Source organism: Oncorhynchus nerka, linkage group LG14 (genome assembly GCF_034236695.1).
Source record: "Oncorhynchus nerka isolate Pitt River linkage group LG14, Oner_Uvic_2.0, whole genome shotgun sequence".
Lineage (NCBI taxonomy): Eukaryota > Metazoa > Chordata > Actinopteri > Salmoniformes > Salmonidae > Oncorhynchus > Oncorhynchus nerka.
The window spans coordinates 99,566,188-99,581,187 of record NC_088409.1 but is presented as its reverse complement, the minus strand read 5'-3'; the positions used below and the strand labels follow the sequence as shown (position 1 = coordinate 99,581,187).

Genomic DNA, 15,000 nt, shown 5'->3' with positions numbered 1-15,000 from the left:
CCTCTGAACCGTTCTCCTGCTTCTCACACCTCCAGGGCTGTCCACACGAGACTTTCTATAGAGGGCGGAAGATATGAGGAGACAGAGAGAGGGAGGTGAGAGAGAGAGAGAGAAGTGTGAGTGACAGAATGAGAGAAAGGGAGAGAGACACTGAAACACAGTCACATTGCAGATGACAAGGCCCATACCATGGCCCAGTTTGTCTGCATCATTTAGTGTTATGAAACCATACTGTTGTTTAAACACACACACACACACACACACACACACACACACACACACACACACACACACACACACACACACACACAAACACAAACACACGAACACAAAACAATACCGTTGTTTCAAACATACACACTGATGATGTGAAGGTCAGTAAGTGTGTGACAGTGTGGTGGTGGGTGTGGGTGTGTGTGTGTATGTGTTTGCATGTGTGTGAGTTTGTGTGCGTGTGTGTGTGTGTGTGTGTGTGTGTGTGTGTGTGTGTGTGTGTGTGTGTGTGTGTGTGTGTGTGTGTGTGTGACAGTGTGGTGTGTCAGAGCCTTAGCAGGAGAACCTCGGATCTGACTCCAATTCTCTGAAAACCAGGTTACCAGTCTAACCAGGTTACCAGTCTAACCAGGTTACCAGTCTAACCAGGTTACCAGCCTAACCAGGTTACCAGCCTAACCAGGTTACCAGTCTAACCAGGTTACCAGTCTAACCAGGTTACCAGTCTAACCAGGTTGTGTGTACACGTGTGAATAGGTTTACATACACTACATGGTCAAGTGTATGTGGACACCTGCTCGTCGAACATCTCATGGGCATTAAGGGCTGCTATAACAGCCTCCACTCTTCTGGGAAGGTTTTCCACTAGATGTTGGTACATTGCTGCTATAACAGCCTCCACTCTACTGGGAAGGCTTTCCACTAGATGTTGGTACATTGCTGCTATAACAGCCTCCACTCTTCTGGGAAGGCTTTCCACTAGATGTTGGAACATTGCTGCTATAACAGCCTCCACTATTCTGGGAAGGCTTTCCACTAGATGTTGGAACATTGCTGCTATAACAGCCTCCACTCTTCTGGGAAGGCTTTCCACTAGATGTTGGAACGTTCAGAAGCTAGTTAGCTTCTTTACTGGCAACTCGTTAGTATTCAGCTAACCACGGTTTGTGGTCATCAGCTATCCTTTAGCTCGAAAATGTATCGCCAGTTTTGTACGGCGCAGCGCGGCTCGGAACGGAACATACCGGACCAATTTTTCTCTCCCATGTCCCTGGATTTCAACTGCTCTCTGGACACTCATTCCCGGATCTCACAGCTAGCTGGCTGCTATCCGTGTGTCTATCTGCTTTCGTCGATTCCGGAGCAAACATCAATTACTCCGGAGCTAGCCAGGTGAAGAGTTCCATCAATCACTCCTGGGCTGCAGTCACCTATCCGGACCCGTTTTACTGCCTACGCGGAGCCCCACCGGGCCTTCATAACTGGACTGCCGACGTTATCTACCCGAAGGAGATCCGGCTGACGTTACCTGAATGCCCATCTGCGGCCTGCTAACCGTTAGCTGTCTTACCGGCTGCTCTCAGAATAGACAATCGGACAATTTATTTATTTTTTATTATTATTATGTTTCTTCTTGGGCCTCTATAACTATATCTATTGTTTTTATTTTTGTTGTTGTTGTGTGATTTGGACTAATCCCCTCTACCACACGGAACCCCACTAATCTACTGACGGAACGCAAGAGGTGGCTAACAACAGACCTCCATCCTATGCTAGCTTGCTACCGATGTCCTGGCTAGCTGTCTAAATCGCCGTGACCCCCAAACCAACCTCTCCACTCCCTGGACCCTTTTGATCACTCGACTAAGGATGCCTCTCCTTAATGTCAATATGTCTTGTCCATTGCTGTTCTGGTTAGTGTTTATTGGCTTATTTCACTGTAGAGCCTCTAGTCCTGCTCACTATACCTTATCCAACTTATTAGTTCCACCACCCACACATGCAATGACATCTCCTGGTTTCAATGATGTTTCTAGAGACAATATCTCTCTCTTCATCACTCAATACCTAGGTTTACCTCCACTGTATTCACATCCTACCATACCTTTGTCTGTACATTATACCTTGATGCTATTTTATCGCCCCAGAAACCTCCTTTTACTCTCTGTTCCAGACGTTCTAGACGACCAATTCTTATTGCTTTTAGCCGTACCCTTATTCTTCTCCTCCTATGTTCCTCTGGCGATGTAGAGGTGAATCCAGGCCCTGCAGTGCCTAGCTCCACTCCTATTCCCCAGGCACTCTCTTTTGATGACTTCTGTAACCGTAATAGCCTTGGTTTCATGCATGTTAACATTAGAAGCCTCCTCCCTAAGTTTGTTCTATTCACTGCTTTAGCACACTCTGCCAACCCGGATGTTCTAGCTGTGTCTGAATCCTGGCTTAGGAAGACCACCAAAAATTCAGAAATTTTAATTCCAAACTACAACATTTTCAGACAAGATAGAACTGCCAAAGGGGCGGTGTTGCAATCTACTGCAAAGATAGCCTGCAGAGTTCTGTCCTACTATCCAGGTCTGTACCCAAACAATTTGAACTTCTACTTTTAAAAATCCACCTCTCTAAAAACAAGTCTCTCACCGTTGCCGCCTGCTATAGACCACTCTCTGCCCCCAGCTGTGCTCTGGACACCATATGTGAACTGATTGCCCCCCATCTATCTTCAGAGCTTGTGCTGCTAGGCGACCTAAACTGGAACATGCTTAACACCCCAGCCATCCTACAATCTAAACTTGATGCCCTCAATCTCACACAAATTATCAATGAACCTACCAGGTACCCCCCAAAGCCTTAAACACGGGCACCCTCATAGATATCATCCTAACCAACTTCCCCTCTAAATACACCTCTGCTGTCTTCAACCAAGATCTCAGCGATCACTGCCTCATTGCCTGCATCCGTAATGGGTCAGCGGTCAAACGACCTCCACTCATCACTGTAAAACGATCCCTGAAACACTTCAGCGAGCAGGCCTTTCTAATCGACCTGGCCGGGGTATCCTGGAAGGATATTGATCTCATCCCGTCAGTAGAGGATGCCTGGATATTTTTTTTAAATGCCTTCCTAACAATCTTAAATAAACATGCCCCATTCAAGAAATTTTGAACCAGGAACAGATATAGCCCTTGGTTCTCCCCAGACCTGACTGCCCTTAACCAACACAAAAACATCCTATGGCGTTCTGCATTAGCATCGAACAGCCCCCGTGATATGCAGCTGTACAGGGAAGTTAGAAACCATTATACACAGGCAGTTAGAAAAGCCAAGGCTAGCTTTTTCAAGCAGAAATTTGCTTCCTGCAACACTAACTCAAAAAAGTTCTGGGACACTGTAAAGTCCATGGAGAATAAGAACACCTCCTCCCAGCTGCCCACTGCACTGAAGATAGGAAACACTGTCACCACTGATAAATCCACCATAATTGAGAATTTCAATAAGCATTTTTCTACGGCTGGCCATGCTTTCCACCTGGCTACTCCTACCCCGGTCAACAGCACTGCACCCCCAACAGCAACTCGCCCAAGCCTTCCCCATTTCTCCTTCTCCCAAATCCATTCAGCTGAAGTTCTGAAAGAGCTGAAAAATCTGGACCCCTACAAATCAGCCGGGCTAGACAATCTGGACCCTTTCTTTCTAAAATTATCTGCCGAAATTGTTGCCACCCCTATTACTAGCCTGTTCAACCTCTCTTTCGTGTCGTCTGAAATTCCCAAAGATTGAAAGCAGCTGCGGTCATCCCCTCTTCTTCAAAGGGGGACACTCTTGACCCAAACTGCTACAGACCTATATCTATCCTACAATGCCTTTCTAAGGTCTTGAAAGCCAAGTCAACAAACAGATTACCGACCATTTCGAATCTCACCATACCTTCTCTGCTATGCAATCTGGTTTCAGAGCTGGTCATGGGTGCACCTCAGCCACGCTCAAGGTCCTAAACGATATCTTAACCGCCATCGATAAGAAACATTACTGTGCAGCCGTATTCATTGATCTGGCCAAGGCTTTCGACTCTGTCAACCACCACATCCTCATCAGCAGACTCGACAGCCTTGGTTTCTCAAATGATTGCCTCGCCTGGTTCACCAACTACTTCTCTGATAGAGTTCAGTGTGTCAAATCGGAGGGTCTGCTGTCCGGACCTCTGGCAGTCTCTATGGGGGTGCCACAGGGTTCAATTCTTGGACCGACTCTCTTCTCTGTATACATCAATGAGGTCGCTCTTGCTGCTGGAGAGTCTCTGATCCACCTCTACGCAGACGACACCATTCTGTATACTTCCGGCCCTTCTTTGGACACTGTGTTAACAACCCTCCAGGCAAGCTTCAATGCCATACAACTCTCCTTCCGTGGCCTCCAATTGCTCTTAAATACAAGTAAAACTAAATGCATGCTCTTCAACCGATCGCTACCTGCACCTACCCGCCTGTCCAACATCACTACTCTGGACGGCTCTGACTTAGAATACGTGGACAACTACAAATACTTAGGTGTCTGGTTAGACTGTAAACTCTCCTTCCAGACCCATATCAAACATCTCCAATCCAAAGTTAAATCTAGAATTGGCTTCCTATTTCGCAACAAAGCATCCTTCACTCATGCTGCCAAACATACCCTTGTAAAACTGACCATCCTACCAATCCTCGACTTTGGCGATGTCATTTACAAAATAGCCTCCAATACCCTACTCAACAAATTGGATGCAGTCTATCACAGTGCAATCCGTTTTGTCACCAAAGCCCCATATACTACCCACCATTGCGACCTGTACGCTCTCGTTGGCTGGCCCTCGCTTCATACTCGTCGCCAAACCCACTGGCTCCATGTCATCTACAAGACCCTGCTAGGTAAAGTCCCCCCTTATCTCAGCTCGCTGGTCACCATAGCATCTCCCACCTGTAGCACACGCTCCAGCAGGTATATCTCTCTAGTCACCCCCAAAACCAATTCTTTCTTTGGCCGCCTCTCCTTCCAGTTCTCTGCTGCCAATGACTGGAACGAACTACAAAAATCTCTGAAACTGGAAACACTTATCTCCCTCACTAGCTTTAAGCACCAACTGTCAGAGCATCTTACAGATTACTGCACCTGTACATAGCCCACCTATAATTTAGCCCAAACAACTACCTCTTTCCCAACCTTATTTAATTTATTTATTTATTTTGCTCCTTTGCACCCCATTATTTTTATTTCTACTTTGCACATTCTTCCATTGCAAAACTACCATTCCAGTGTTTTACTTGCTATATTGTATTTACTTTACCACCATGGCCTTTTTTGCCTTTACCTCCCTTCTCACCTAATTTGCTCACATTGTATATAGACTTGTTTATACTGTATTATTGACTGTATGTTTGTTTTACTCCATGTGTAACTCTGTGTCGTTGTATGTGTCGAACTGCTTTGCATTATCTTGGCCAGGTCGCAATTGTAAATGAGAACTTGTTCTCAACTTGCCTACCTGGTTAAATAAAGGTGAAATAAAATTGCTGCTATAACAGCCTCCACTCTTCTGGGAAGGCTTTCCACTAGATGTTGGAACATTGCTGCTATAACAGCCTCCACTCTTCTGGGAAGGCTTTCCACTAGATGTTGGAACATTGCTGCTATAACAGCCTCCACTCTTCTGGGAAGGCTTTCCACTAGATGTTGGAACATTGCTGCTATAACAGCCTCCATTCTTCTGGGAAGGCTTTCCACTAGATGTTGGAACATTGCTGCTATAACAGCCTCCATTCTTCTGGGAAGGCTTTCCACTAGATGTTGGTACATTGCTGCTATAACAGCCTCCACTCTTCTGGGAAGGCTTTCCACTAGATGTTGGAACATTGCTGCTATAACAGCCTCCACTCTTCTGGGAAGGCTTTCCGCTAGATGTTGGAACATTGCTGCTATAACAGCCTCCACTCTTCTGGGAAGGCTTTCCGCTAGATGTTGGAACATTGCTGCTATAACAGCCTCTACTCTTCTGGGAAGGCTTTCCACTAGATGTTGGAACATTGCTGCTATAACAGCCTCCACTGTTGTGTTCTAAACTGTGGTGTTCTAAACTGGGGAAACAGTCATGGAACACTAGAACTACACCTGTCACATACTGAACACACCTGTCACGTACTGAACACACCTGTCACGTACTGAACACACCTGTCACATACTGAACACACCTGTCACGTACTGAACACACCTGTCACGTACTGAACACATCTGTCACATACTGAACACACCTGTTGCATACTGAACACACCTGTCACGTACTGAACACACCTGTTACATACTGAACACACCTGTCACGTACTGAACACACCTGTCACGTACTGAACACACCTGTCACATACTGAACACACCTGTCACGTACTGAACACACCTGTCACGTACTGAACACACCTGTTACATACTGAACACACCTGTCACGTACTGAACACACCTGTTACATACTGAACACACCTGTCACGTACTGAACACACCTGTTACATACTGAACACACCTGTCACGTACTGAACACACCTGTTACATACTGAACACACCTGTCACGTACTGAACACACCTGTCACGTACTGAACACACCTGTCACATACTGAACACACCTGTCACGTACTGAACACACCTGTCACGTACTGAACACACCTGTTACATACTGAACACACCTGTCACGTACTGAACACACCTGTCACGTACTGAACACACCTGTCACATACTGAACACACCTGTCACGTACTGAACACACCTGTCACATACTGAGCACACCTGTTACATACTGAACACACCTGTCACGTACTGAACACACCTGTCACGTACTGAGCACACCTGTTACATACTGAGCACACCTGTTAAATACTGAACACACCTGTCACGTACTGAACACACCTGTTACTTACTGAACACACCTGTTAAATACTGAACACACCTGTCACGTACTGAACACACCTGTCATGTACTGAACACACCTGTATTGTACTGAACACACCTGTTACTTACTGAACACACCTGTATTGTACTGAACACACCTGTTACATACTGAACACACCTGTCACGTACTGAACACACCTGTTACGTACTGAACACACCTGTATTGTACTGAACACACCTGTTACATACTGAACACACCTGTTACATACTGAACACACCTGTCACGTACTGAACACACCTGTCACGTACTGAACACACCTGTTACGTACTGAACACACCTGTTAAATACTGAACACACCTGTCACGTACTGAACACACCTGTCACGTACTGAACACACCTGTATTGTACTGAACACACCTGTTACTTACTGAACACACCTGTATTGTACTGAACACACCTGTCACGTACTGAACACACCTGTTACATACTGAACACACCTGTCACGTACTGAACACACCTGTCACGTACTGAACACACCTGTTACGTACTGAACACACCTGTTACATACTGAACACACCTGTTACATACTGAACACACCTGTCACGTACTGAACACACCTGTCACGTACTGAACACACCTGTCACGTACTGAACACACCTGTATCGTACTGAACACACCTGTCACATACTGAACACACCTGTTACGTACTGAACACACCTGTCACATACTGAACACACCTGTATCGTACTGAACACACCTGTCACGTACTGAACACACCTGTCACATACTGAACACACCTGTTACATACTGAACACACCTGTTACATACTGAACACACCTGTTACATACTGAACACACCTGTCACGTACTGAACACACCATTTACCTGGTCAGGTTACTGAGAACATGTGTTATTGTCTTAGCTTAGCATGAAACACGCTATAGATCACATTAGACAGTTCCACCACCTGCCCTGCACCGGTCTAGAATACACTGACTACAGTGATGCTTCCAGTTGTAGTTTGTTTAAAGCGGAACCACATGGGATGTCTATCTGTGTGTGTTTGACACACAGGCACGTACATCTGCTATATCTAACTAGCTGATTCATCTAGCCTACATGATCAGCTAACAGCCACCCATGTAGTGGGAATGTCTCGGCCTCTCAGCCAGTATTTATGCTGCAATAGTTTGTGTCGTGGGGCTAGGGTCAGTCTGTTATATCTGGAGTTTTTCTCCTGACGTGCTACCTGTCCCAGACCTGCTGTTTTCAACTTCCTAGAGACAGCAGGAGAGGTAGAGATACTCTCAATGATCGGCTATGAAAAGCAACCTGACATTTACTCCTGAGGTGCTGACTTGCTGCAACCTCGACAACCACTGTGATTATTATTATTTGACCATGCTGGTCATTTATGAACATTTGAACATCTTGGCCATGTTCTGTTATAATCTCCACCCGACACAGCCAGAAGAGGACTGGCCACCCCTCATAGCCTGGTTCCTCTCTAGGTTTATAATCTCCACCCGGCACAGCCAGAAGAGGACTGGCCACCCCTCATAGCCTGGTTCCTCTCTGGGTTTCTTCCTAGGTTCTGTCCTTTCTAGGGAGTTTTTCCTAGCCACCGTGCTTCTACACCTGCATTGCTTGCTGTTTGGGGTTTTAGGCTGGGTTTCTGTACAGCACTTTGTGACTAAGAAGGCCTTCATAAAAACATTTGATTGATTGAATGTTAGCTTGCTTAGCCTACAATGTGTATTAATGTTTGTATCTGTATATAACTAGGCAAGTCAGTTAAGAACAAATTCTTATTTACAATGACGGCCTACGCCCGGGACAACACTAGGCCAATTGTGCGCCGCCCTATGGGACTCCCAATCACGGCCGGTTGTGATACAGCCTGGATTCGAACCAGGGACTGTAGTGACGCCTCTTGCACTGAGACCGCTGCACCACACAATGTGTTTACTTTGAGTACATTAAAAGTCTGTTCCCAGACGACACATTTTAATTTTACCAGGTTTAGTTGACTGTGAACACGTTCTCATTTACAGCAACGACCTGGGGAATAGTTACAGGGGAGAGGAGGGGGATGAATGAGCCAATTGTAAACTGGGGATGATTAGGTGACCGTGATGGTATGAGGGCCAGATTAGGAATTTAGCCAGGACACCGGGGTTAACACCCCTACTCTTACAATAAGTGCCATGGGATCTTTAGTGACCACAGAGAGTCAGGACACCGGGGTTAACACCCCTACTCTTACAATAAGTACCATGGGATCTTTAGTGACCACAGAGAGTCAGGACACCGGGGTTAACACCCCTACTCTTACAATAAGTACCATGGGATCTTTAGTGACCACAGAGAGTCAGGACACTCATTTAACGTCCCATCCAAAAGACAGCACCTTACACAGGGCAATGTCCCCAATCACTGCCCTGGGGTTTTGGGATATTTTTTAGACCAGAGGAAAGGGTGCCTCCTACTGGCCCTCCAACACCACTTCCAGCAGCATCTGGTCTCCCATCCAGGAACCGACCAGGACCAACCCTGCTTAGCTTCAGAAGCAAGCCAGCAGCATCTGGTCTCCCATCCAGGGACTGACCAGGACCAACCCTGCTTAGCTTCAGAAGCAAGCCAGCAGCATCTGGTCTCCCATCCAGGGACCGACCAGGACCAACCCTGCTTAGCTTCAGAAGCAAGCCAGCAGCACCTGGTCTGACCAGGACCAACCCTGCTTAGCTTCAGAAGCAAGCCAGCAGCACCTGGTCTGACCAGGACCAACCCTGCTTAGCTTCAGAAGCAAGCCAGCAGCACCTGGTCTGACCAGGACCAACCCTGCTTAGCTTCAGAAGCAAGCCAGCAGCACCTGGTCTGACCAGGACCAACCCTGCTTAGCTTCAGAAGCAAGCCAGCAGCATCTGGTCTGACCAGGACCAACCCTGCTTAGCTTCAGAAGCAAGCCAGCAGCACCTGGTCTGACCAGGACCAACCCTGCTTAGCTTCAGAAGCAAGCCAGCAGCACCTGGTCTGACCAGGACCAACCCTGCTTAGCTTCAGAAGCAAGCCAGCAGCACCTGGTCTGACCAGGACCAACCCTGCTTAGCTTCAGAAGCAAGCCAGCAGCACCTGGTCTGACCAGGACCAACCCTGCTTAGCTTCAGAAGCAAGCCAGCAGCACCTGGTCTGACCAGGACCAACCCTGCTTAGCTTCAGAAGCAAGCCAGCAGCACCTGGTCTGACCAGGACCAACCCTGCTTAGGTTCAGAAGCAAGCCAGCAGCATCTGGTCTGACCAGGACCAACCCTGCTTAGCTTCAGAAGCAAGCCAGCAGCACCTGGTCTGACCAGGACCAACCCTGCTTAGCTTCAGAAGCAAGCCAGCAGCACCTGGTCTGACCAGGACCAACCCTGCTTAGCTTCAGAAGCAAGCCAGCAGCACCTGGTCTGACCAGGACCAACCCTGCTTAGCTTCAGAAGCAAGCCAGCAGCACCTGGTCTGACCAGGACCAACCCTGCTTAGCTTCAGAAGCAAGCCAGCAGCACCTGGTCTGACCAGGACCAACCCTGCTTAGCTTCAGAAGCAAGCCAGCAGCACCTGGTCTGACCAGGACCAACCCTGCTTAGCTTCAGAAGCAAGCCAGCAGCACCTGGTCTGACCAGGACCAACCCTGCTTAGCTTCAGAAGCAAGCCAGCAGCACCTGGTCTGACCAGGACCAACCCTGCTTAGCTTCAGAAGCAAGCCAGCAGCACCTGGTCTGACCAGGACCAACCCTGCTTAGCTTCAGAAGCAAGCCAGCAGCACCTGGTCTGACCAGGACCAACCCTGCTTAGCTTCAGAAGCAAGCCAGCAGCACCTGGTCTGACCAGGACCAACCCTGCTTAGCTTCAGAAGCAAGCCAGCAGCACCTGGTCTGACCAGGACCAACCCTGCTTAGCTTCAGAAGCAAGCCAGCAGCACCTGGTCTGACCAGGACCAACCCTGCTTAGCTTCAGAAGCAAGCCAGCAGCACCTGGTCTGACCAGGACCAACCCTGCTTAGCTTCAGAAGCAAGCCAGCAGTGCGATGCAGGGTGGTATTTACATAGTGAAACAGAGTAAGATAGAAGAAGTAAGCCAGTGTTGATATGTTTAGTTCTCTCTATCTATTATCTCTGTCCATTCTCTCTATCTGTTCTCTCTATTCATTCTCTCTATCTATTATCTCTGTCCATTCTCTCTGTCTATTATCTCTGTCCATTCTCTCTATCTATTATCTCTATCTATTATCTCTATCCATTATCTCTATCTATTATCTTTGTCCATTCTCTCTATCTGTTCTCTCTATCTTATATCTCTGTCCATTCTCTCTATCTGTTCTCTCTATCTATTATCTCTGTCTATTATCTCTGTCCATTCTCTATATCTATTATCTCTGTCCATTCTCTCTATCTGTCCCCCCAACTATTATCTCTGTCCATTCTCTCTATCTGTTCTCTCTATCTATTATCTCTGTCTATTATCTCTGTCCATTCTCTATATCTATTATCTCTGTCCATTCTCTCTATCTGTTCTCTCTGTCTATTATCTCTGTCCATTCTCTCTATCTATTATCTCTATCTATTATCTCTATCCATTATCTCTATCTATTATCTTTGTCCATTCTCTCTATCTGTTCTCTATATCTTATATCTCTGTCCATTCTCTCTATCTGTTCTCTCTATCTATTATCTCTGTCTATTATCTCTGTCCATTCTCTATATCTATTATCTCTGTCCATTCTCTCTATCTGTTCTGTCTATCTATTATCTCTGTCCATTCTCTCTATCTGTTCTCTCTATCTATTATCTCTATCTATTATCTCTGTCCATTCTCTATATCTATTATCTCTGTCCATTCTCTCTATCTGTCCCCCCAACTATTATCTCTGTCCATTCTCTCTATCTGTTCTCTCTATCTATTATCTCTGTCTATTATCTCTGTCCATTCTCTATATCTATTATCTCTGTCCATTCTCTCTATCTGTTCTCTCTATCTATTATCTCTGTCCATTCTCTCTATCTGTTCTCTCTATCTATTATCTCTGTCTATTATCTCTGTCCATTCTCTATATCTATTATCTCTGTCCATTCTCTCTATCTGTTCTGTCTATCTATTATCTCTGTCCATTCTCTCTATCTGTTCTCTCTATCTATTATCTCTGTCTATTATCTCTGTCCATTCTCTATATCTATTATCTCTGTCCATTCTCTCTATCTGTTCTCTCTATCTGTTCTCTCTATCTGTTCTCTCTCTATATTCTCTCTATCTGTTCTCTCTATCTATTCTCTCTCTATATTCTCTCTATATATTATCTCTATCTATTCTCTCTCTATATTCTCTCTATATATTCTCTCTATCTGTTCTCTCTATCTATTCTCTCTCTATATTCTCTCTATATATTCTCTCTATCTATTCTCTCTATCTATTCTCTCTATATATTCTCTCTATCTGTTCTCTCTATATATTCTCTCTATCTGTTCTCTCTATCTGTTCTCTCTATCTATTCTCTCTATATATTCTCTCTATCTATTCTCTCTATCAATTCTCTCTATATATTCTCTCTATATATTCTCTCTATCTATTCTCTCTATATATTCTCTCTATCTGTTCTCTCTATATATTCTCTCTATCTGTTCTCTCTATATATTCTCTCTATCTGTTCTCTCTATCTATTCTCTCTATCTATTCTCTCTATCTATTCTCTCTATATATTCTCTCTAATGTTCTTTCTAACTGACTGGGAGGTTTATACCTCACTGGTTTGAAACTAAGACTGGGGCCGGTGTTCAGTCAAGGATGGCAGAGAGTTAGTTTTCACATTGATCTGCCCAGCAGTGTACCAGAATGGAGGGAGTTTTCACATTGATCTGCCCAGCAGTGTACCAGAATGGAGGGAGTTTTCACATTGATCTGCCCAGCAGTGTACCAGAATGGAGGGAGTTTTCACATTGATCTGCCCAGCAGTGTACCAGAATGGAGGGAGTTTTCACATTGATCTGCCCAGCAGTGTACCAGAATGGAGGAGTTTTCACATTGATCTGCCCAGCAGTGTACCAGAATGGAGGGAGTTTTCACATTGATCTGCCCGGCAGTGTACCAGAATGGAGGGAGTTTTCACATTGATCTGCCCAGCAGTGTACCAGAATGGAGGGAGTTTTCACATTGATCTGCCCAGCAGTGTACCAGAATGGAGGGAGTTTTCACATTGATCTGCCCGGCAGTGTACCAGAATGGAGGGAGTTTTCACATTGATCTGCCCGGCAGTGTACCAGAATGGAGGGAGTTTTCACATTGATCTGCCCAGCAGTGTACCAGAATGGAGGGAGTTTTCACATTGATCTGCCCAGCAGTGTACCAGAATGGAAGGAGTTGACACCCGGATTTAGAACCTTCAACCGGATTTAGAACCTTCAACCGGATTTAGAACCTTCAACCAGATTTAGAACCTTCAACCGGATTTAGAACCTTCAACCGGATTTAGAACCTTCAACCAGATTTAGAACCTTCAACCCGATTTAGAACTTTCAACCGGATTTAGAACCTTCAACCAGATTTAGAACCTTCAACCAGATCTAGAACCTTCAACCAGATTTAGAACCTTCAACCGGATTTAGAACCTTCAACCGGATTTAGAACCTTCAACCGTTCACGTCAGCTGTGACGTCAGACCCGGCTGGGCTATAAAAAAAACAACAACCACATTTTGATTTGACCGTATATATAATAAATCAGGGCCTGTATTTCTTAAAGCGTCTCAGAGTAGAACCTTGTTTTTAAGGTGCTGAGAATAGTTCACAGTTACCACCAGGTGTCTGCGTAATAGATAAAGGGCAGACTAGTGGTTCCTTGTTTTTAAGGTGCTGAGAATAGTTCACAGTTACCACCAGGTGTCTGCGTAATAGATAAAGGGCAGACTAGTGGTTCCTTGTTTTTAAGGTGCTGAGAATAGTTCACAGTTACCACCAGGTGTCTGCGTAATAGATAAAGGGCAGACTAGTGGTTCCTTGTTGTTAAGGTGCTGAGAATAGTTCACAGTTACCACCAGTTGTCTGCGTAATAGATAAAGGGCAGACTAGTGGTTCCTTGTTGTTAAGGTGCTGAGAATAGTTCACAGTTACCACCAGGTGTCTGCGTAATAGATAAAGGGCAGACTAGTGGTTCCTTGTTGTTAAGGTGCTGAGAATAGTTCACAGTTACCACCAGGTGTCTGCGTAATAGATAAAGGGCAGACTAGTGGTTCCTTGTTGTTAAGGTGCTGAGAATAGTTCACAGTTACCACCAGGTGTCTGCGTAATAGATAAAGGGCAGACTAGTGGTTCCTTGTTGTTAAGGTGCTGAGAATAGTTCACAGTTACCACCAGGTGTCTGCGTAATAGATAAAGGGCAGACTAGTGGTTCCTTGTTGTTAAGGTGCTGAGAATAGTTCACAGTTACCACCAGGTGTCTGCGTAATAGATAAAGGGCAGACTAGTGGTTCCTTGTTGTTAAGGTGCTGAGAATAGTTCACAGTTACCACCAGGTGTCTGCGTAATAGATAAAGGGCAGACTAGTGGTTCCTTGTTGTTAAGGTGCTGAGAATAGTTCACAGTTACCACCAGGTGTCTGCGTAATAGATAAAGGGCAGACTAGTGGTTCCTTGTTGTTAAGGTGCTGAGAATAGTTCACAGTTAGCACCAGGTGCATGAAACATTATATATATATATTATAAATATCTACTGTGTCAAAGCTATATAGAGCTGTTAAATGGGACTGACGAGTGTGTTTAAGTAACGGTAATATAACAACTACCGGAATGGGTTCAAATGAAGTGTTGGCAAAGTATTGGTGCCAAACGTTTTACCATTGCAACAAGCCATCGAGTTCAGAGCTGCCGATGCCTCATCGTGATTGGTTATTTCCCCACATTTTAATGTACAGTCAGAGTCATCCGTTATTGCCTGAAACCATCGAGTTCAGAGCTGCCGATGCCTCATCGTGATTGGTTATTTCCCCACAAAATCCATTGCAACATATCAATGCATGTCATGACTGTCGTTCCTCGAACTGTCATGATTACCGGCTGAGATCAACACCTCTGGA

At 45.5% G+C, this 15,000-nt stretch overlaps 1 protein-coding gene across 1 annotated transcript in view; it reads right to left on the bottom strand.

Moving 5' to 3' along the window:
- Positions 1-15,000, bottom strand: part of rasgrp4 (RAS guanyl releasing protein 4) — an 82,512-nt gene that overhangs the window by 60,081 nt on the left and 7,431 nt on the right. Inside the window, exon 2 of the mRNA XM_065000609.1 lies at positions 1-55. This exon is cut by the window's left edge and continues 118 nt beyond it. Coding sequence (XP_064856681.1) covers positions 1-55 — 55 coding nt within the window. The remainder of the gene's footprint in view (positions 56-15,000) is intronic.